This window comes from Dendrobates tinctorius, unplaced genomic scaffold, assembly GCF_039654945.1.
Source record: "Dendrobates tinctorius isolate UK_male_01 unplaced genomic scaffold, ASM3965494v1 ptg000064l, whole genome shotgun sequence".
Classification (NCBI taxonomy): domain Eukaryota; kingdom Metazoa; phylum Chordata; class Amphibia; order Anura; family Dendrobatidae; genus Dendrobates; species Dendrobates tinctorius.
In genome coordinates, this window is record NW_027361732.1 from 13,822,156 (window position 1) to 13,846,337 (window position 24,182).

The window sequence follows — 24,182 nt, forward strand, 5'->3', positions numbered from 1 at the left end:
TCGCATGCAATAACACCTGGAATAGTAAAATACCTTGGCTGTCACTTGTATTTGTAGGCTCGTCTTCATCCAAATGTTCAAAGGCAGTTACAAAATCATCCTCAATTGAAGACACGGAGTGATTGGTATCATCGTCTTCATGGTGCTCTGCCTTCTTAGTCAATCGGCTTGTGCATTCTTGCTCCATGGCATATTTCACTCCAGCGGTATATTTACTTAGCATTGCAAACAGAGCATCACTTCTAAAGAATGGAAATAACGTAGTACTCAAACACACCGTTCCTGAAAAAAGGCCCTAAAGAGGGAAAAAAAAAACAAAAAAAAACAAAAACACATTTTAAAAATAATATAGACCATATATGGTATAATAAAAAAATATTATTATTTATATATATATATATATATATATATATATATATATATATATATATATATATATATATATATATATATATATATATATATATATATATATACACACATACACACACTCACTGGCCACTTTATTAGGTACACCATGCTAGTAACGGGTTGGACCCCCTTTTGCCTTCAGAACTGCCTCAATTCTTCGTGGCAGAGATTCAACAAGGTGCTGGAAGCATTCCTCAGAGATTTTGGACCATATTGACATGATGGCATCACACAGTTGGCGCAGATTTGTCGGCTGCACATCCCTGATGCGAATCTCCCGTTCCACCATATCCCAAAGATGCTCTATTGGATTGAGATCTGGTGACTGAGGAGGCCATTTGAGTACAGTAAACTCATTGTCATGTTCAAGAAACCAATCTGAGATGATTCGAGCTTTATGACATGGCGCATTATCCTGCTGAAAGTAGCCATCAGATGTTGGGTACATTGTGGTCATAAAGGGATGGACATGGTCAGCAACAATACTCAGGTAGGCTGTGGCGTTGCAACGATGCTCAATTGGTATCAAGGGGCCCAAAGAGTGCCCAGAAAAAATTCCCCACACCATGACACCACCACCACCAGCCTGAACCGTTGATACAAGGCAGGATGGATCCATGCTTTCATGTTGTTTACGCCAAATTCTGACCCTACCATCCGAATGTCGCAGCAGAAATCGAGACTCATCAGACCAGGCAACGTTTTTCCAATCTTCTACTGTCCAATTTCGATGAGCTTGTGCAAATTGTAGCCTCAGTTTCCTGTTCTTAGCTGAGAGGAGTGGTACCCAGTGTGGTCTTCTGCTGCTGTAGCCCATCTGCCTCAAAGTTCGACGCACTGTGCGTTCAGAGATGCTCTTCTGCCTACCTTGGTTGTAACGGGTGGCAATTTGAGTCACTGTTGCCTTTCTATCAGCTCGAACCAGTCTGCCCATTCTCCTCTGACCTCAACAAGGCATTTCCGGCCACAGAACTGCCGCTCACTGGATTTTTTTTCTTTTTCGGACCATTCTCTGTAAACCCTAGAGATGGTTGTGCGTGAAAATCCCAGTAGATCAGCAGTTTCTGAAATACTCAGACCAGCCCTTCTGGCACCAACAATCATGCCACGTTCAAAGGCACTCAAATCACCTTTCTTCCCCATACTGATGCTCGGTTTGAACTGCAGGAGATTGTCTTGACCATGTCTACATGCCTAAATGCACTGAGTTGCCGCCATGTGATTGGCTGATTAGAAATTAAGTCTTAACACACAGTTGGACAGGTGTACCTAATAAAGTGGCCAGTGAGTGTATATGTATATATATATATCGATTAGACTGCTTATTGGTGTTTTCTGAGAATAAGATAAAATGTAAACCAAATAAACATTGAGGAGGATGAAGGTGGAGATAACCCACTTTGTGCTCAGTGAGGAGGAGATATATTTCTTCACATAGGATAGCCGTGTGCCCAGCCGCCGGACTGAGGTATGTGCTATGCAGTTCTTGTGAGTTGAGACACAGGTCTCAGGAACTGTATGTCTCCAGTCTACAGCCCGTACAGAAACAAGACTAGGACAAGCTGTATTTTGAATGATATCGGGGGCGCTATTTTATCTCATTCTCGGAGAACCCCTTTAAAAGACTGTCAGTAGGTTTTTGCCATTTAATCTTAGAGTAACATGATGTAGGGATGTATGTTGCTGCTTCAATAACATCAATGTTTTATCAGCAGCAGATTATCACCAGATGACTAGTTGTCCCCCTGCTATGTAGTCCTCCTGCTCTGTGTAACCATCCCCCCACCACCTGTTACATTGAATATGCGATTTCAATAAAAATATGTATAAGATAATTAGAACTGAATAGTTATGTAGAAAAAGATTACGTATAACATGTATTCGTATAAACCCTTTTGTCAACCTGGAGTCAGGAGTCCAGTGGGCGGTCCTAATCATTAATGGTCATCTGTGTCTGCCTGCTTGCACAGGAAGGTTGTCAATCACCGTATGAAATTGCTTTCTTCCCTCCACTGCCCACAATAAGGAGGGATTTTATTGAGTAAAATATAAGTTGTGCGGCTCCTTTCCTACTAACATATATATCTGCACCTCACCTCCTGCTCTATACTGTGCTGCAAGTAGATTGGGCGACGCAGTCATTTTAACTCCTTAATGACTGGGCAATTTTTCATCTTTTGCACCTTCATATTTGCCCTCCATTCTGCGAAGAGCCATACATTTTTGAGTTTTCCATCTACATAGCCAGAAGAGGACTTTAGCAGGAAAAGCTCCGGTTTTGAAATGCACCATCCATTTAAAAAAAAAAAAAAAAAAAAACACAAACAAAAAAAAACAATATACTGGAAAAAGTTTTGTAACAATTGCAAAAAAAAACAAAAACACAACAACAAATGGCGATTTCGACATTTCTTGGGGTTTTGATGGTGTTCATCGTTAAGGTAAAAATGACCTGGCACCTTGGTTATGTGTCCGTGTGATTACGGCAATATCAAACACGCAAATACTTTCTAATTTAAGTGTTGGAAAAAAAAAATAAAAAAATCTCTTCTCTTATGTTCCAAGATTTTCATTTTTCAACTGACAGGGCTGTGTGAGGGCTAGTCTTTTGCACCCTGTGCTGACATTTCTCTTTGATACCATTTTGATTGAGTTAGATGCTATGTTTTTGATTGCTTCTTATGGCTTTTTTTTTGTTTTTTGTTTTTTAAGGAATGGCAGCTGCATTTATGGAGTATAGATACTTATTTTCTTTACAGCATTTATTGCTGGGGTTAATTTGGTCAGACCTCATCTGGAATACTGTGTCCAGTTTTGGGCACCACATTTTAAAAAAGACATCAACAAACTGGAGCAAGTTCAGAAAAGAGCGACCAGAATGGTGACCGGTCTGCAAACCCTGTCTTATGAGGAAAGGTTACAGGATTTGGGAATGTTTAGTTTGCAAAAGAGAAGACTGAGAGGAGACTTAATAGCTGTCTACAAATATCTAAAGGGCTGTCACATTGTAGAAGGATCAACTTTATTCTCATTTGCACAAGGAGAGACTAGAAGCAATGGGATGAAACTGAATGGGAGGAGACACACATTAGATATTAGAAAAAACTTTTTGACAGTTAGAGTGATCAATGAGTGGAACAGGCTGCCACGAGAAGTGGTGAGTTCTCCTTCAATGGAAGTCTTCAAACAGAGGCTGGACAGACATCTGACTGGGATGATTTAGCGAATCCTGCTTTGAGCAGGGGGTTGGAGCAGATGGCCCAGGAGGTCCCGTCCAACTCTACTATTCTATGATTTAATTTTTTCATAGATCAGACATTTATGGATATAGTGATACCAAATATGTTTATTTTTAAAATATCTGTTTTTAATGGAAGAAAAAGTGGTTGATTTGAAATTTTCATGCTTTTTGTTTCGTTTTTTTTTTTTTTTTTTTTTTTTTACTTTTTACTATGTTAGTCCTATTAGGGTGCTAAAACCTGTGATTGTCCCACATACTATATGCTGAAATACAATAGTACTGCAGTATATAGTAAAAAAAACAAATAAAAAAAACCAAACAAATCACCCTTTCCAATGAACGCCAGCCGCAGACTGGTCTTCATATAGGAGCACCATGACAAAAATAAAAAACACACAGTATACAATATGTCTATTTTTCATGGGTAAAGTCTGTAAAGTTACTGAGCTAGGAAATGCGGTTGCTACTATTCTACTAATAATATTCGATGTAGATGAATGGGGGAGGCGCTCTGCCTCTAGATCTGCCCTCCTCTGCACAATCTTAGCAGTAGTAATTGTCATCTCCTCTCTCAGTAAAGTAACAATCTGTCTTCACTGAATACAGATTTTCCCTGTGCAATGAGAATTTTGAGAATGAATGTTCAATCCAATGCTAGAAATAAGTAGATCTCTCTGATGAGATATATTACTATTGATTTATGAAGTAAAAATTAGAATAATGGAGACTCTTTCAGAGCCAAGCCTGGATTCATCTTTTCTCCAGGTCACATGTCGTCAGTTTAGACACATTGAGAGGATAGTCTTTAGATTTAGGGGCCACCCAAAATTAAGTACAGCACATCTTGATTGGTTGGCTTTTTCAGTTCTTGATTAAAAAATGTTAACTAAGTAGCTTACATTTTTTCTCATGTACAGCAGGGGTGGGGAACCTTTTTCTAACAAGGGCCATTTGGATATTTATCTCAACCATCGGGGGCCGTACAAATTGTGTGCTAACTCCACCCACAAAGTATGTCCTGACGCTTAGTGATGAGCGAGTATGCTCGCTGCTCGGGTTTTCCCCGAGCATGCTTGGGTGACCTCCGAGTATTTGGCGTGCTCGGAGATTTAGTTTCTGTCGCCTCAGCTGCATGATTTGCGGCTGCTGACAGGCTGAATATATGTGAGGAATGCCTGTTCGTTAGGGAATCGCCACATGTATTCAGGCTGTCTACAAGTCGCAAATCCTGCAGCTGAGACGACGAAATCTAAATCTCCGAGCACGCCAAATGCTTGGAAGACACCCGAGCATGCTGGGGAAACCCGAGCAATGATGCTACTCGCTCATCACTACTGACGCTAGCACTGGTGTCAGGGTTAATGCTGAGCGAGCGTGCCGAAAAATGGTTAGAAGGGTTCTTGCCAGCACACCACCCAGGTAAAATACAAAGCCTTTATTAAGCCGTATTTAAGCTATATTAAAACAAGGGGATATTTAAAAACACCTGACACCTTTCTGGTGCGATTATTGCTCCCTTAATCACTGGATGTCAGTGTAATAATGCAGGAAAATATATATAGAGGAAATGAGCCAATCAAACGTCATTAAGATAACATTAGTGATGCACCAGAAGTGAACAATGCCAACAACAATAATAGTATACACATAGAAAACAATATAATAAATGTAAAAAAAAAAAAAATAAAATTGTTCTTTACTTTTGGTTATTATGTATCTAAATGTAAAATCCAGTAAGCTTCTCTAATAGTAAGCCGTTTGTGCCAGTTTTCACCGCGTTTAGGACAAGGAACCTCTTCCAGACCAAAAAACACAGAGTGTGCAAAGTTTCCTTTATGAATTTTCACAAAATGTCTGGATGCTCCATAATGGGAGCTGTTTTTATTGGATAGATGTTCCGCTATTCGTTTGTTTAGTTTTCGGATGGTGCAGCCAATATATCAAGAGCACTATTTATGCACTATTTTTATTATGTCACATTGCATATGTTTGTGTATTTAAGAGAGATTCAATTTGTCCATTCATGACGATTTTTGCCCTTAAATTTGCCCACTGTTGATATGGCCGCACTGGTGTTGTGCGCATCGCTTCCTTCCGCTGTTGGCACATGCTCAGCCAGGGGCCTCGCCTGTGATGTCATGATGATGTTGCCGCGAGACCTGTGGCGGGAGCACCATGGACGCGGCAGCTGGCGATGCGCAGCATAGTGCTTGTGATTGGCCTGTAATTTAATTATAACCACTATAAGTGGCTCAGCCCACCTACCTCATCACTCCCTGACGAAGTAAAGTGTGAAACGCGCGTTGGAGTGTGAGGTGGCAGCGTTCACATGCACAGCATGAATTCAGGTTGGTAGTTTATTTAACCCTTCACTTTTATGGCTTAAGTTATTTCAAATATGAAATTTGCACTATTGCACTGTATGAATTTCTCACACTAATTATAATTGTGGGCCATTTGATACATATATGATGGAAAATATATATATATAAAAAGGGAAAAAAAAAGGAAAAAAAAATAGGCAGCACTCAAATTAAATGCGAAAAAAGTGGATACTTTACTGATCCTCAGATGGCAACATTTCAACGGTGACCCGTCTTTGTCTTGATTTATATATATATATATTTCCAGTATGATGGATAAAGCAGATTGGAAGTAAAATTATATGCACATATGCACTGCACTTTAACTAAAGTGATTTAATTACTGATATCCTGCTTTTCCATATCCTTGAAACATCATATGCCCTGGATAATAATGCTCTACATTCTCTGCAGTGCATGTTGACCTGCTCCCTCTACAGGAATTAATATTTATGTTTTTTAATTCTTGAATGTTTTGGGGGTTTTTTTCCAGTGTATATATGCATACATCGTGCCGACTGCTAGAGCATTTATAAAATCCCTTTGCTGATAACTAGTTAATACTTTAATTGGTTGTCTAAGAAGAATGGGAGATAAGGAGCTGCTAAGCTTATGATTTCACGTAGAATGTCATCTTGATTTGTTACCGGTAAATATTTCTTTGCAATAGATTTTTTTTCCTGCTACCTTATCAAAGGCGCGTTTGACATCACGATTTTTGGATCCCCTATCGATCAATCTTTGATTAATAATCCAGAAGATATCAATTGGTTTGGGAGATATGTGGACAACTTCCTATTTGTATGGCAGGGCAAATCTATTGACAATGCAAAATTCATGGTATATTTAGATTCAAACAATTAAATCTCAGATTTACAGTAAACAGTCCAACTACTGAAACTTTTTCCTTGGATGTATATCTAATCACCAATTTTGTCACCCAGTAGGCGCAATGTATGCATATATGCATTGGACAAAACCAAAACATTCAAACTGTCCCCTACTACCGATCACAGGATTACATCATTCACGAATTGTGATACTAAATATGTTGTTTATTGTATAACGTGTCTTTCTTGCCAAAATTCGATATGTTGGTTGCACCAACTGAAAATTAAAGAAATGAATAGCGGAACATCCATCCAATATAAACAATAAAAACAGCTCCCATTCGGGAGCACCCAAACACTTTGAATATTCATAAAGGAAACCTTACACCCTTTGCATTTTTTTGGTCTGGAAAAAAGGTTCCTTTTCCTAAACGCTGCGGAAACTGGCACAAATGACTTACTATTAGAGAAGTTTATTAGATTTTACGTTTAGATACAAAATGTCCAAAAGCAATAAACGACTTTTTTTAATTAAATTGTTTTCTCTGTGAATGCTATTATTGTTGTATTATTGAAGTCCATGTATTTATTAAATCGCACATTGTATGTACTGTGGTGTAGTGACCACTGTGTCCGCTAGGGGGCGCTGTGTGTCATGGCTGCACGTGTCTGAGAGTTCCCAGGAGGGGGAATCAACGTCTGCACTGAGAAGCAGCCATGAGGTAACTCGAACAGGGGCTGTAACTGTGAGGCTAGAGAGCCAGTGTACCGGAGATAACAAAGCCTGTGTGACCACGGGGTTAACAGAGGGGAGCTCTGTCATGGACGCTATGCTGATTTGATATGAACTTTCTGTTGCTGTTTGATGGTTTATGCTGCATAATAAACCGAATGGACTGAGTTATGTTGAGAAACCTGTGCCGGACCTGATTTATCGGCTGCCTAGCGAGTATCCCCTATCTGAATAACAAGCACTACCTTACAATTGGTGGAGAATGCAAAGGACAGTGTTGTAGCCTTGTTGCTAGGGGCAACGGACGAGGACTGCAAAACTCGGTTGCTAAGGGCAACGGTACATGTTGCAGTGCTGGCAACGCTGAGCCAGAAGGGTGGACGGTCTTGAAAACCGTGTGATATGCTGACCGGGGTCAGTGGAAGAGATTTATAGGACACCTCTGGGGTAGAGGGGTCCGAGAACCTGTGTGGCCGACACAGGTAATGGACAGGTGTCCGTGTTGTACTGACCGGGGTAAGTGAGAAAGATTGTGTACCTGGAGGGTTCAGTGTGCAAGGTCCTGGAGGGTCAGTGTTGGGAGGTTCTGGGAGAAGAATCGGATCCCTGGAGCACGTACTGTGACCTTGGACCTAGTGAGGCGTGAGTGTTGGGCAGTCTCAGGCGGAGACGGATGTCCTGATTAGCATCCGCTGAGCCCCTGGACCTGGTGAGGCCGGTGTGTTGGGAAACCCAGGGAGGAGGGTCGGCTCCCTGAATAGCACCCGGTGCTCCCTGAATAGCACCCGATGCGCCCTGTGTGTTGGACGGTCTCAAGAGGAGACGGACGTCCAGAATAGCACACAGACAGGACACGTGAGTTTTGTGTTGTGTGTTTTTTTCTTTCCCTCTCAAGTCAGCGGTGGCTCAGTGGGGTCAAGAAGGTGACAAGCGGCTTGCTGTAACTTGGTGGGGTTATGAAGGTGACAAGCGACTTTGCTGTAACTCGGCGAGGTTACGAAGATGACAAGCGACTTTGCTGTAACTCGGCGGGGTTACGAAGGTGACACCAGCAGCTGTGTGTGAGCGGCAGCCGGAGTTGTCGGAGATCGGTGACAGCAGGAGCTGTGGTGGTGCCAGCAAGAACTTGTGTGGTATCGTACTTAAAGGGCCAGTACGGGTCCAAGAGACAAACTGTCGTGTGAACTGAACTGTGGTCTAAGGAGACCTGTAGAAAGGACATGGGAGATCTGGAAGGTCCCAGAAGTGCACGGCTATAAAAGGCCCGCATGGCCACTCGGCCATGCGCTAGTATAGTCTCTAGTTGCTACTGTGTGAATGATGATGGATGCATGAACCTGCGAATGACTCATTAAGATCCCCTTCCTCTGATATTACGAGCGTGTATAGGGACTTAGGTTTAGAGTCTGCGCCAGCCAGTGGCAAGCTGCAAGCCACAACAGCATCCTCCACAGTGCTAGCATCCGACAGTGGCATTGTCGATAAGCGGCAGTGTCTGTTGCCGCGCTGCAGTCTGCAGCACCTCTTGGTGTCCGCAGTTGTGACGCCACACGCACGGTAGTCCTAGATGGACTCTGACCCTCTGCCTAGGGCCCAGCTCCTGTGACCATATATCATGTGTGCACTTATCTGAGACCTGTGAGTCCAACAGGCTCAGCATTTACAGTATGTTAATTCCTTAGGTGTTTCTGTGAAGCTAACAGAGAACGCCCAGCGCACACCGGGTGACGTCTAACCCGCGTGCAATATACCGCCACATAGCGCATCTGCCATTATCTAGCGGCGGTTTAACACCTACTGCACAGTGGACCCCGAGCGGTGAACGCACTTTATTATTTATTTATTTAGTGCGTTCCGCCATTCCTAACAAGAAGTGACCGGAAGAAGGGATACATCTGCCCAACTTACAGACCTGACATCTCATGACATGACAGATGGTGGGCTGGGAGAGGAGACGACTGGAGCGGACACACGGTCAGAGGGTAACTGGAGGGTTCACTCAGATGACCGGGGTGACTCAGACTCTGGGGGTGACTGTGGCTCTGAGAGAGAAAGGGAGCACAGACTAGAAGAGCTAGAGAAGGAAGTCTCTGAGCTCAAAGATCACCTGGCATCGTGGCAAGGTCTAAATAAGTCCCTCAGAGAAGAGGTAGGAGTACTAACAGAAACTGTAAGAGGTCTTCTGCGGGAGAAGAACTGGGACGAAGACTTACAGCGGCCAGGCCCGAGTGATGAACAGAGTGAAGACAAGAAGAAACTGGAAAATATGGAAGCAGGAGGAAATTGCTGCTGCAGAGCGTGCTAAAAGGCAAGCACAGCAGGAAACAGATGAACTGGCAGATATAATTGCAAACAATAGTGGTAAAGGTGCTCTGGCTTTGGAAGAAAAGAGGCATTTAGTGTCTCGCATTGCACAGCTTGAAGAAGAATTGGAGGAAGAAGAAGGCAACGTTGAATTAGCCAATGACAGGCTGAGAAAGGCCACACTTCAGGTTGACCAGATGAATGCTGATCTGAATGCAGAATGTAGTAATGCTCAGAAGAACGAGAATGCAATCAGATCGCCAGAATAAGGAGTTAAAAGCAAAGGTTGCACAACTGGAGGAACAGCTTGATGCTGAAACTAAAGAGTGACAATCTGCAAGAAAACAAGTACGTCGTACAGAGAAAAAACTGAAGGATGTACTAATGCAAATGGATGAGGAAAGGTGTAATTCTGAGCAGTACAAAGACCTGGCGGAGGGAAATGTTCGTCTGAAACAGCTGAAGCGCCAGGTGGAAGAAGCAGAGAAAGAGGCTCAACGTGCCAATACATTACACCATAGATTACAGCGTGAACTGGAGGATGCTACAGAGACAACAGGTGCAATGAACCGTGAGGTTAATGCACTGAAAAGCAAACTTAGACGTGGTGATGTACCATTTGTTACAAGACGCATAGATAGAAAAGGAGTTGACGGAGCGCACTGTAGAAGTGTGGTGACTAATCAGTGTCTGATGACGCAGACAGACTGTGACTGGAGGGCCACCGATATTCTGACCGCTGGGGGCGGGGGAGGCCTAACATAGAGATGAGGCCATATGACAGACAAAATTGACGGAGAAGGTTCTCTCGACCTGTTGGGCAAGGTGACATGGGTGCCCGGTCTCGAGATCCCTGGGTGATGTGTGTTCAACCCCACACGTTTGAACAGAGGGGGAGGTATGTGGTGTACTGACCACTGTATCCGCTACTGGGCGCTGTGTGGGTGTCCCAGGACGGACAGATAGCCATGTCCAGAGTGGTAACAGGAGCAGGGTGCTAAAGGATCGATATGTATCCCAAGGTGGGTGGCCTTGGGATGAAGGCTTGATTATGTGCTGATCAGCAGAGCTGATCTTTCGTTCCAATGTGTTGGGGAGAAGCCTTCAGGTGATTGAGGAGACGGGTGGGATCAATCACCTACAAACCTGTTATGAATGGGTGACCGAGGAGAAAAAAGCAAAACAAGATAAGTCACAGATAACCAGAGAGGTTGGTAACTATGCAGATTGCAGATCCCTGATCCTACCACACAACTAGCAGCAGCCGAGGAGTGTGCCTACGATGATCCTAGACGCCTCGTCACGGCCGGAGGACTAAATAAGCCTAAAGCAAGAAAATGGAAAACTAACTGCCCCAGAGCAGACCCCAAAGGAATAGATAGCCCCCACACATGTATTGACCGTGAAACAAGATGAAGGCACAAACACAGGCAGGAAAACAGGCTGAGCAAATGATGGGGCCCAAACTAACTAGACAGGAAAGGAAAGGAAAGACACTGTCTGCAACCTGCAAAAAACCCTACAGGGTTCAGGAATCCAATGACGGGTGGTAGGTATCCTTCCGCACTGTATTCCTCCGCCACTGTAAAAAAAAAAAATAGTCCCTAGTCTCACTTTTGGCATTGCTGTGTGAGAAAGTTCCCACGCAGCTTTTGCCATAGAGTGAGACTAGGGACTATTTTTTTTTTTACAGTGGCTGAGGAATACAGTGCGGAAGGATACCTACCTCCCGTCATTGGATTCCTGGAGACCCCTAGAGAGCGGTCGCATCAGCTGATGCTGCTGTTCTCCACGGGAGATCGGCGTGGGACACTCGTGGATTTCTGCGGAACAGGGAGTATTTGGTGGTTTGTTTTTTTCATATTTTTTTCACAGATGACACTGGCTTCGGGGAACAATGTGACAAGTAATGGTGAGTATGTACTCTATGTTATATGTACTGTATGTCTATATGTATGTATTGTATGAATGTATTGTATGTAGTATATCTGTAGCATGTTTTATGTATGTATGTAGTATATATGTAGTATGTATGTATGCTGTATGAATGTAGTATGTATGCTGTATGTAGTATATATGTAGTATGTATATAGTATGTATGTATGCTGTATGAATGTAGTATATATGTAGTATGTATGTTGTATGAATGTAGTATATATGTAGTATGTATGTATGTATGAATGTTGTATATATGTAGTATGTTGTATGAATGCTGTATATATCTATGTATGCTTTATGAATGTAGTATTTATGTAGCATATATGTAGTATGTATGTATGCTGTATGAATGTAGCATGTATGTAGTATGTATGTATGCTGTACGAATGTAGTATGCATGTAGTATGTATGTATGTATGTATGTTGTATGAATGTAGTATATATCATAGAATCATAGAATCATAGAATCGTAGAGTTGGAAGGGACCTCCTGGGCCATCTGGTCCAACCCCCTGCTCAAAGCAGGATTCGCTAAATCATCCCAGTCAGATGTCTGTCCAGCCTCTGTTTGAAGACTTCCATTGAAGGAGAACTCACCACTTCTCGTGGCAGCCTGTTCCACTCATTGATCACTCTAACTGTCAAAAAGTTTTTTCTAATATCTAATCTGTGTCTCCTCCCATTCAGTTTCATCCCATTGCTTCTAGTCTTTCCTTGTGCAAATGAGAATAAAGTTGATCCTTCTACAATGTGACAGCCCTTTAGATATTTGTAGACAGCTATTAAGTCTCCTCTCAGTCTTCTCTTTTGCAAACTAAACATTCCCAAATCCTGCAACCTTTCCTCATAAGACAGGGTTTGCAGACCGGTCACCATTCTGGTCGCTCTTTTCTGAACTTGCTCCAGTTTGTTGATGTCTTTTTTAAAATGTGGTGCCCAAAACTGGACACAATATTCCAGATGAGGTCTGACCAAAGAGGAGTAGAGGGAAATAATGACTTCACGTGATCTAGACTGTATGCTTCTGTTAATACATCCTAGAATTGCATTTGCCTTTTTTGCTGCTGCATCACACTGTTGACTCATATTCAGTCTGTGATCTATTAGTATACCCAAGTCTTTTTCACATGTGCTGTCACTTAGCCCTATTCCTCCCATTCTATATATGCTTTTTCCATTTTTATTGCCCAGATGTAGTACTTTGCATTTCTCCCTGTTAAAAACCATTCTGTTTGTTGCTGCCCACTTCTCCAGTTTATTTAAATCTTTTTGAATCCTCTCTCTCTCTTCTCTAGTATTAGCTATCCCTCCTAGCTTTGTGTCATCAGCAAATTTAATCAGTTTACCCTCAATGCCTTCATCTAAATCGTTGATAAAGATGTTGAACAATACAGGGCCCAGGACAGAGCCCTGTGGTACCCCACTTGAGACATTCTTCCAACTGGATGTGCAGCCATTTACGACCACTCTTTGGGTCCGATCACTAAGCCAGTTATGAATCCACCTAACAGTTGCCTTGTCCATTCCATACTTAATCATTTTTTCAATAAGGATTGTATGAGAGACTTTGTCAAATGCTTTGCTGAAGTCAAGATATACTATATCTACAGCATTTCCTTGATCCACCCAATCAGTGATACCGTCATAGAAGGAAATTAAGTTAGTCTGACATGACTTATTAGTTACAAACCCATGCTGACTCTGTTTACATATGAAGTATGTATGTATGTATGTAGTATGTATGTTTTTTTTTACCTTCAACACATTAGCCAGATGATGGGACTACTACTGTCCCATCATTGGCTAATGTATCAATCACTGTCATTGTACCAGACATCGCCCGATGGGACTTATAGTCCCATCGGACGATGCCTGCGCGCACACACACAGACCCCCGGCAGGCCCGTACAGACCGCCGGCAGCCAGCACAGACCCCCCGGCAGCCGGCACAGACCCCCCGGCAGGCCTGCACTGACTGCGCATCATGATGACATCATTTCAGCAGCCAATCACAGCCACAACAGTGGCTCATTGCATTATGGGAACTTCCGATTCCGGTATTCGATATTGAAAAAATATCGGTACTCGGTATCGGAATTCCGATACAGCGAATATCGGCCGATACCCGATATTTGCAGTATCGGAATGCTCAACACTAGTGATGAGGTCATAGGCATGTGATCCAGTGGGCGTGGCTACGGACCATATAAGGTGGCCAGGGTAGGTCACGAGTGAACGCTTGGACCCGGTTGGTCCGTATGGAAGGTCTCGTCTGGCTGACGTGAGGCCAACTGAGGAAGATGGGATGTAGCCTCTACCCTGAGTGCACGTGGAGATGCTGTGTATCATGGCTGCACGTGTCTGAGAGTTCCCAGGTGGGGGAATGAACGTCTGCACTGAGAAGCAGCCATGAGGTAACCCAAACAGGGGCTGCAACTGTGAGGCTAGAGAGCCTGTGTACCGGAGATAAAGCCTGTGTGACCACGGGGTTAACAGAGGGGAGCTCTGTCACGGACACTATGCTGATTTGATATGAACTTTCTGTTGCTGTTTAATGGTTTAGCTGCATAATAAACCGAATGGACTGAGTTATGTTGAGAAACCTGTGCCAGACCTGATTTATCGGCTGCATAGCGAGTATCCCCTATCTGAATAACAAGCACTACCTTACAGTACCCTATATGTTGATAAGCGCACAGTCATGGCAGGCAATGGGGGTATGGTGTGGCTTTAGCTCCTGAGCTAGCTCCATACTACCCTTCTGGACAAGCATCGTAGGTGTAAGGCGCTCACCACCAAGGGGATAAAGCAGTTGTGCAGTTTTGAATAATGCTTGTTAACAATAAAAACTTGATACCATTTCCTAAAGCAATGACTTCACTAATAATTCTTACTTTTTAAGAAGTGTAAATGGCCCTGCAGTTCTGGAGATCGCCATCCATAGCATCCCCTATATGTATAGCTACAGAGATAAAAAAAACTTCTCCATGCATACTTGTACAGAAGAAACTGTAGAAAACTCTTGACAAGTTTTTTTCCCCTGGCCCAGTATGAAAATGTCCTGAGCAGCCAGCACTCATGGCACATGTTTGTTGTGAGTTCATTTTCTGGTCTACCAGTTGTGAGTTCTCCTTCCAGGCTCCCTCTGGTGGTAACAGGAGGTAGTGAGGCTGATTTACTCAGTGGAGATCTGCCACCTGATAAGGAGGATGACAATTGGACCTCCGGAATCTCAGACTGGATTTAAGACAGCCGACGCCCTATTCTGGTGCTGGTGATTCCTTCTGGCTTGTCAGGTCTTGGTTCTCAGCTCTGTTCCAGTCAGCTCAAGCTAAGTTTTTCTGCTAATGTTCACACTTCATCTTGTTGGTCTATTCAGTTTTTTGTGTGGTCAGACAAGCCCCGGCTGGGGCTGTGCTGAATTTCCACTCTTATTTATCTGTATTTACCAATTTGCTTTTTGTCCCTTATTAGATTGGCCTCTTTTTGCTCTGTCTCAGAATATTTCAGAGTGCTGACATAGTGGGAGAAGTCTAGTGACTTCAGGGTTAATTTTGTTATCAGAAGTGTTGGACATTATTTCTGTAGGGTTTTTGGCAGATTGCAGACAGTGTCTTTCCTTTCCTATCCTTTCTAGTTAGTTTGGGCCCCATCGTTTGCTCAGCCTATTTTCCTGCCTGTGTTTTCATCTTGTTTCACCGTCAATACATGTGTGGGGGCTGTCTTTCCTTTGGGGTCTTCTCTGGGGCAGTTAGTTTTCTTGCTTTAGGCTTATTTAGCCCTCCGGCTGTAACGAAGTGTCTAGGTTCATCGTAGGAACGCTCCATGACTGCTGCTAGTTGTGTGGTTAGGATCAGGGATCTGCAATCTGCATAGTTACCAACCTCTCTGGTTTTCTGTAACTTAGCTTGTTTTGTTTTTTCCTCCTCGGTGACCCATTCATAACACGTTCTTCATCTCACCAATGTCCCAATGATGTCCTACTGCCTGCACTGCATGCACCTCGGTCAGCACTTACCTGTGTCGCATTTGATTTCTTTGCTTCCTTTCCATCTTTTAATAGAAGGACTTCATTTTCATTAAGGTTGCAGAGATGAAGAGATCTGATTAGTTCCGGAATGTCGGAGTGAAAAGCTGCTACACCCTATATAAAAGGAGAATTACAAACGCTATAGAACTTTACTATAAGATACACAAAATGACAAAGCAAGTAGCAGGTCGTTAATAAATTCTTACAAAACAATCCCATAGAATCCTAGAATGTTAGAGTTGGATGGCACCTCCAGGGTGATCTTGACCGACCCCCCTGATCAATGCAGGATTCGCTAAATCACCAAAGAGGTATAAAGAGATGAAAACAAGAGGTGCTCCCTGTGAAACACCGTGGGCAACCGGTGAAGGCAAGTTGGAGGGATCGTTGTTCACCTGATCAGGTTGCGTACGGCACAATCGTACTGACTGATGTATAAACTAATCATTGCTGCTGCTCCGGCCACTGTACTCACACCAAATGGAGAGAGAAGTGCGGTGAATCCCGGCCGCTGCCGCTGACAAAAGTTAATCCAGGCGATATGTACAGTATAAAGAAAAAATTCCAATTTATTGCACGTTTCAGGGTAGGACTTACTCCTTCCCCAATTAAATATATATAAACTTGGCACACACCAAAGGTTTCTGATGCAGAAAGGTGATTTTTAATTATACAACAGTACATACATACACAGACGTTTCGGTCTAGGACCTTCATCAATGTACGATATATTGTACTGTGAGATTCTTAGTGACTGGGCTTTGTGAGATAGACCAATCCTGTGAGGAGGCACATGAAGCCGTCCCACTGCGTGGTGGTTTGTGGAGTGTGGACGCAGTATCCGCCGCGAATCACACTTTGGTGTGTGCCAAGTTTAATATATATTTAGTTCACGGATTGGGATCCTACTTGGCACCACCTACAATTCTCAGGGTTGTGCCAACGGTTTTGTTCTTACTCCTTCCCCAGGCATCAGATGCCACATGAAGAAGTAGGTTCTACTCCAAAAAGCATTGCAATAAATATGAGTTGTTTTTTTTGGGTTTTTTTTACTTACTGTCTGAATTAACCATTGTCAGCAGCAGCGCCCAGGGACCACCGCACTTCTCTCTCCATTACATATGAGACACATGGAATCGATATATATACACACACACACATATATTATATATATATATATATATATATATATATATATATATATATATATATATATATATATATATATATATATATATATATATATATACACACACATTATATATATATATATACACACACACAGAACTGTTGAAAAGTTTAGGGTCACTTAGAAATGTTCTTATTTTAGAAAGAAAAGCACAGAGGTTTTTCCAATTAGGCTAAAATTGAGTGATTCAGAAATATACTCTATACATTGTTAATGTGGTAAATGACTATTCTAGCTGCAAACGTCTGGATTGTAATGCGATATCTTCAAAGGTGTACAGTGGCCCATTTCCAACAACCATCAATCCAGTGTTCTTATGGTACTTTGTGTTTGGTAACTGTGTAAGAAGGCTAATGGATGGTTAGAATACCCTTGAAAACCCTTGTGCAAGTATGTTAGCACAGCTGAAAACGGTTTGGCTGATTAGAGAAGCTATAAACCTGACCTTCCTTTGAGCTAGTTGAGAATCTGGAGTATTACATTTGTTGGTTCCATTAAACTCTCAAAATGGCCAGAAAAAAAGAGCTTTCATGTGAAACTCGACAGTATTCTTGTTCTTAGAAATGAAGGCTATTCCATGCAAGAAATTACCAAGAAACTGAAGATTTCCTACAACGGTGTGTACTACTCCCTTCAGAGGAGAGCACATCAGGCTCTAACCAGAGTAGAAAGAGAAGTGGGAGGCCCCGCTGCACAACTGAGCAACAAGACAAATACATTACAGTCTGTAGTTTGAGAAATCGATGCCTCACAGGTCCTCAACTGGCAACTTCATTAAATAGTACACACAAAACGCCACTGTCAACGTCTACAGTGAAGAGGCGACTCCGGGATGCTGGGATCAGGGCAGAGTGGCAAAGAAAAAGACATATCTGACACTGGCTAATAAAAGGAAAAGATTAATATGGGCAAAATAGCACAGACATTGGACAGAGGAAGATTGGAAAAAAGTGTTATGGACAGACGAATCCAAGTTTGAGGTGTTTGGATCACACAGAAGAACATTTGTGAGATGCAGACCAACTGAAAAGATGCTAGAAGAGTGCCTGACGCCATCTGTCAAGCATGGTGGAGGTAATGTGATGGTCTGGGGTTGCTTTGATGCTGGTAAAGTGGGAGATTTGTACAAGGTAAAAGGGATTTTGAATAAGGAAGGCTATCACTCCATTTTGCAACGCCATGCCATACTCTGTAGACAACGCTTGATTGGAGCCAATTTAATCTTACAACAGGACAATGACCCAAAGCACACCTCCAAATTATGCAAGAACTATTTAGGGAAGAAGCAGGCAGCTGGTATTCTATCTGTATTTGAGTGGCCAGCGCAGTCACCAGATCTTAACCCCATTGAGCTGTTCTGGGAGCAGCTTTACCGTATGGTACGCAAAAAGTGCCCATCAAGCCAAACCAACTTGTGGGAGGGGCTTCTGGAAGCATGGGGTGAAATTTCTCCAGATTACCTCAGCAAGTTAACTGCTAGAATGCCAAAGGTCTGCAATGCTGGAATTGCTGCAAAGGGAGCATTCTGTGACAAAAGCAAAAAGTTTGAAGGAGAAAATTATTATTTCAAATAAAAATCTTTTTTTCAAACCTTGTCAATGTCTGGACTAGATTTTAAATTCATTTGGCAACTCATTTGATTAATAAAAGTATGAGTTTTCATGGAAAACACAATTGTCTGGGTGACCCCAAACATTTAAACGGTGGTGTATGCGTATATATATATATATATATTTTGAGCCAAATTAGACATTCTCTAATAAATCCAGAAGACTAATACTGCACTGGCATACAGTACTTGACTGCTATACATATTTGTTGCATGCCGACGTACCTGAATATTTCCTGCTCCCGCTTCTTCTGAAAGACCAAGGAAAGTCACCTGCAAGGAGATTATTGATCTAATTAGCATTAACTAGTATAGGCAGATATTACAAACATATCCATACTTTTAAGGGCAATGGTGAGAGTAGATTGTGAACAACATTGTGCATTTCCAAACATTCAAATTACAGTAACATTCAATGCAAAAAGTCAGAACCAAAAGCAGGACTTTAACAAATGCCGGTATGAAGCCGACACACGTACAAGTACGTACAAGTTAGTGTAGCCTGATGAAGTATGGACACTGTGCAATTTCACGCATTTCATTAGATGATCAATAAGTAATCAGATATAGGCAAAGAGCACCACCTAGAGGTTGAGTTTATATAGCACACTGCTCCTAGAAACATGGAATATTTTATTAAAACTGCAATGGATCAAGAGCACCACCAAGAGGTGGATGTCCATTATTTTAGAAAATGTTGCTAACTTAAATAAAATCAAGCAAAAAGAAAGGTAGTTCACAATATCTGATCTGTTGATTAATGTTTTGCTTATCCATTAAGGAATTTCTTTTAGGCCATCCCCTAGTGTACGGCTATTACCAGAAGCTCTTTACAAGAGTGTGAGCCATGCACGTAGCAGGAAATAAGGCAAGAGGACATCAGATTCCCAGATACTCTCCTGGGCATCATCAGCAGGATACAGGTGATAGGAAATGGGCTGTCATGACAGCAGTTAGGACATCAGACAACAGGGTATGTGTATGGGCTACTGCTCTCTACATATACTGAATGAATAATATGTTCCTGCAGCATCCACATCACAGAGTTAGGGATTTTGCACAGTGATTCCTTATTTAACCAATATACTACTCATGGGTATAAATCTTCAGTATTGAAATCAGCAGTTTAATTAGTTTCTGAATCATATAAATACACTAGCTGAAGAGCCCGGCGCTGCCCGGGCATAGTAACTAATTGTGGTTAGTTATAACAAATTATAATTATCCTCCATCCCATAGTCCCATGCCCATATACCCATCATACATATCCACGATCCCATAGGCCCGTGCCCATATACCCATCATACATATCCTCCATCCCATAGTCGAGTGCCCATATAGCCATCACACATCCTCCATCCCATAGTCCCATGCCCATATACCCATCACACATCCTTCATCTCATATTCCCATGGCCATATACCCATCATACATATCCATGATCCCATAGGCCCGTGCCCATAAACCCATTATACATATCCGCCATCCCATAGTCCCGTGCCCATATACCCGTCATACACATCCTCCATCCCATTGTCAACCATTATGACATCATAATGAGCGGCGGGACTTGCAACCTATGATGACATCAGGGTCGCCATGGCAACCATTATGACATCATAATGAGGGGCGTGGCTTGATACACACTTTTTCCCCATTATGTAGATAGGGGCAAAATTGCTTGGTGAATTGGAACGCGCGGGGTTAAAATTTCGCTTCACAACATAGCCTAGGACACTCTCGGGGTCCAGACGTGTGACTGTGCCAAATTTTGTGGCTGTAGCTGCGACGGTGCGGATGCCAAACCCGGACATACACACACACACATACATACACACCCACATTGAGCTTTATATATTAGATAAGAAAATGAGGGTACGGATAGCCAGGTTGGCATGGTTCCAGAGCTTTTTTAAAAACATATCAGTGGGCTTTCAACCCTATTAATCCCTGAATAGTGCCATAGCATAGGTTGCAAACACTTCGGGCAAATCAAGTATTTTGCGCCACCTAACACAAGGATATGTTGCACACCATGGACAAAGGAATATCAAGATCTAAGGCGATGGACTTTTAACCTTGACATTGTCTATATTTTTCAACAATTTTGGTTCTCAAAGTCCTCAGACAGTTCTCTTCTCCTCTTTCTGTTCTCCATGCTTAGTGTGACAGACATCTAATATATAAAGCTCAATGTGGGTGTGTGTGTATGTTTGTTTGTTTGTGTGTATGTCCGGGATTGGCATCCGCACCGTCGCAGCTACAGCCACAAAATTTGGCACAGTCACACGTCTGGACCCCGAGAGTGTCCTAGGCCATGTTGTGAGGCGAAATTTTAACCCCGCGAGTTCCAATTCACCAAACAATTTTGCCCCTATCTACATAATGGGGAAAAAGTGTGTGTGTATCAAGCCCCGCCCCTCATTATGTCAATGGTTGCCATGGCGACGCTGATGTCATCATAGGTTGCAAGCACCTCCGCTCATTATGATGTCATAATGGTTGACTATGGGATGGAGGATGTGTGATGGGTATATGGGCACGGGACTATGGGATGGCGGATATGTATGATGGGTATATGGGCACGGGACTATGGGATGGAGGATATCCATGATGGGTATATGGGCACGAGACTATGGGATGGAGGATGTGTGATGGGTATATGGGCACGGGACTATGGGATGGCGAATATGTATGATGGGTATATGGGCATGGGACTATGGGATGGCGAATATGTATGATGGGTATATGGGCATGGGACTATGGGATGGAGGATGTGTGATGGGTATATGGGCACTCGACTATGGGATGGAGGATATGTATGATGAGTATATGGGCATGGGCCTATGGGATCGTGGCTATGTATGATGGGTATATGGGCACGGGACTATGGGATGGAGGATAATTATAATTTGCTATAACTAACCACAGTTAGTTACTATGCCCGGACAGCGCTGGGCTCTTCAGTTAGTATAATATAAAGATTGAGTCAACTTCTCCGATTTGTATCTGGTTTCAGGTGTGATTTTCATATTGCACACACCTGTTACTTGCCACGGTAATGTTTGAACAAGCATCACATGCTTGAAACAAAAGTTGTCCACCCATAATTTTGTAAAGGTGCCAACAATTTATCCTGCCCACCTTGGGGGTTTTGTGTGAAATGATGTCCAATTTGCCTTTTTTTTCAATCAGTTTTTTTTGTGTTGGTCCATTACGCACAATGCAAATACACGTGTATAACAAAATATGTGAAATTGCAATCATTTTATGGGGGAAATACTTCATTTTCTACACATACACACATTATTTTTAGTACTCGTTTATGTAACTATTTTATTATCCAAAGTCTCGTTAACATTGAAAAGAGTGTGTAAAAAAGTAACACTTATTAAATTAGTTTTGTTTTTTTTTTTACAGGGGACACTTTTTTAAATATGGGACAAGTCTATCAGTAGGTCTCCTCTGATAGTGATGCTGTCTCCTGTTGAGAGAGGCCTCACGCTGCAGGGTAAAAAAAAAAAAAAAAGAACGTTGTGACAATGGCTGCCACTAGAGAAACGTGGCACTTCTTAAACCAACACACAACACAAATTTAACGGTTTATGCTGTGTTTGACTTTGTACAATGAATTTGGTCAACTTTTGATGTTGCAGGTTACTTGTGATCTTTTATAGCATTTTTTAATGTGTTGTTATCGCGTTTTTAAAGGGAATCTGTCACCCCTTTTTTGAGATATCATATAATGATATCATTCAATTGTGTGTCACATAAGGATTCTCTTAGTACTTTTGCTTCCCCCTGACCCCGCCCCTTTTATGCATAAATACCTTTTTTATATCGGTTCAGATGTATGTAAACTGCCGCTGTCCGGGCCGCTGGGCGGGGCTTATTCACCTGCTCCCCCCCTCCCTGTCGTGCTCTACGCATTTCTTCTTGTGTAGAGCAAGACAGGGAGGGGGGGGGAGCAGGTGAATAAGCCCCGCCCATCGGACCGGACCGTGGCAGTTTACATACATCTGAACCAATACAAAAAAGGTATTTATGCATGAAAGGGGCGGGGTCAGGGGGAAGCAAAAGTACTAAGAGAATCCTTATGTGACACACAACTGAATGTTATCATTATATGATATCTCAAAAAAGGGGTGACAGATTCCCTTTAGGGCTGCATTCTTTGTCTCTTGTTGGTGTGTCATTTTAAATAAAGCTGCTTTGTGTTTGATACTTCCTGGTATTTGGCTTTGACAAAACTTTATTGATATAGACATGTGCTTATTGCAGGAGCTTGTTATGCATTTCAACAGCAGAAACACAGCAAAACGTATATGCACTGTTTGACTGCATCTAATGCAATTCTATAGGGAAAATTTCAAACACGCACTGCTGGCCAGCTTACCTACCATATAAATAGCACAGTGAGCATGAGATTTATGAAATCCCATCCACACTGCTGCAACTGTTAAGACACTCATTGTGGGAAAACTAATTTTGGGAACTTAATCTTAAATTACAGCTTTCTTCATCAAGATATTTTTTTGCATTGTGAAATATGGGTGTCATGTAAAAAAAAAAAAAAAAAAAAAAAAAAAAAGTGAATTTGAGGGCGCTGTGACTGCCACCATCATTATAGTTTCTGTGGCTGTCAAGATCAAGAAACTGACTGCCACTATATTTGGAAACAATATTGAGGTCTCTATACCTGGGGACGTGGTGGCTGGAACAATCTGGAGACACTATAGCTGTCATATTTGAGGGCACTGTGACCATCACTGCATTTGGGCACAATACGGCCATCATGTCCGGGGAGTACTGTGATCATCACTGTATTTGGGCACAATATGGCCATCATGTCCGGGGAGTACTGTGACCATCATTGTATATGGGCACAATATGGCCATCATGTCCGGGGAGTACTGTGACCATCATTGTATATGGGCACAATATGGCCATCATATCCAGGGAGTACTGTAACCAACACTGTATTTGGGCACAATATGGCCATCATATCCGGGGAGTACTGTGACCATCACTGCATTTGGGCACTATATGGCCATCATATCCAGGGAGTACTGTGACAATCACTGTATTTGGGCACAATATGGCCATCATATCCAAGGAGTACTGTGACCATCACTGTATTGGGACACAATATGGCCATCATATCCAGGGAGTACTGTGACCATCACTGTATTTGGGCACAATATGGCCATCATATCCGTAGAGTACTGTGACCATCACTGTATTGGGACACAATATGGTCATCATATCCAGGGAGTACTGTGACATCACTGCATTTGGGCACTAAATGGCCATCATATCCAAGGAGTACTGTGACCATCACTGTATTTGGGCACAATATGGCCATCATATCCAAGGAGTACTGTGACCATCACTGTATTGGGGCACAATATGGCCATCATATCCAAGGAGTACTGTGGCCATCACTGTATTGGGGCACAATACGGCCATCATATCCAAGGAGTACTGTGGCCATCACTGTATTTGGGCACAATACGGCCATCATATCCAGGGAGT

At 42.5% G+C, this 24,182-nt stretch overlaps 1 protein-coding gene across 2 annotated transcripts in view; it reads right to left on the reverse strand.

The window, feature by feature from the left end:
• The window catches only part of AKAP11 (A-kinase anchoring protein 11), a 101,549-nt gene that overhangs the window by 50,973 nt on the left and 26,394 nt on the right, over positions 1-24,182 (reverse strand). For both annotated transcript variants that reach the window (XM_073580311.1, XM_073580310.1), the window contains exons 4-6: positions 18,873-18,920; positions 15,838-15,963; positions 34-295 (exon numbers count right to left, since the gene is read on the reverse strand). In XM_073580311.1, the coding sequence (XP_073436412.1) occupies positions 34-295; positions 15,838-15,963; positions 18,873-18,920 (436 nt within the window). The remainder of the gene's footprint in view (positions 1-33; positions 296-15,837; positions 15,964-18,872; positions 18,921-24,182) is intronic.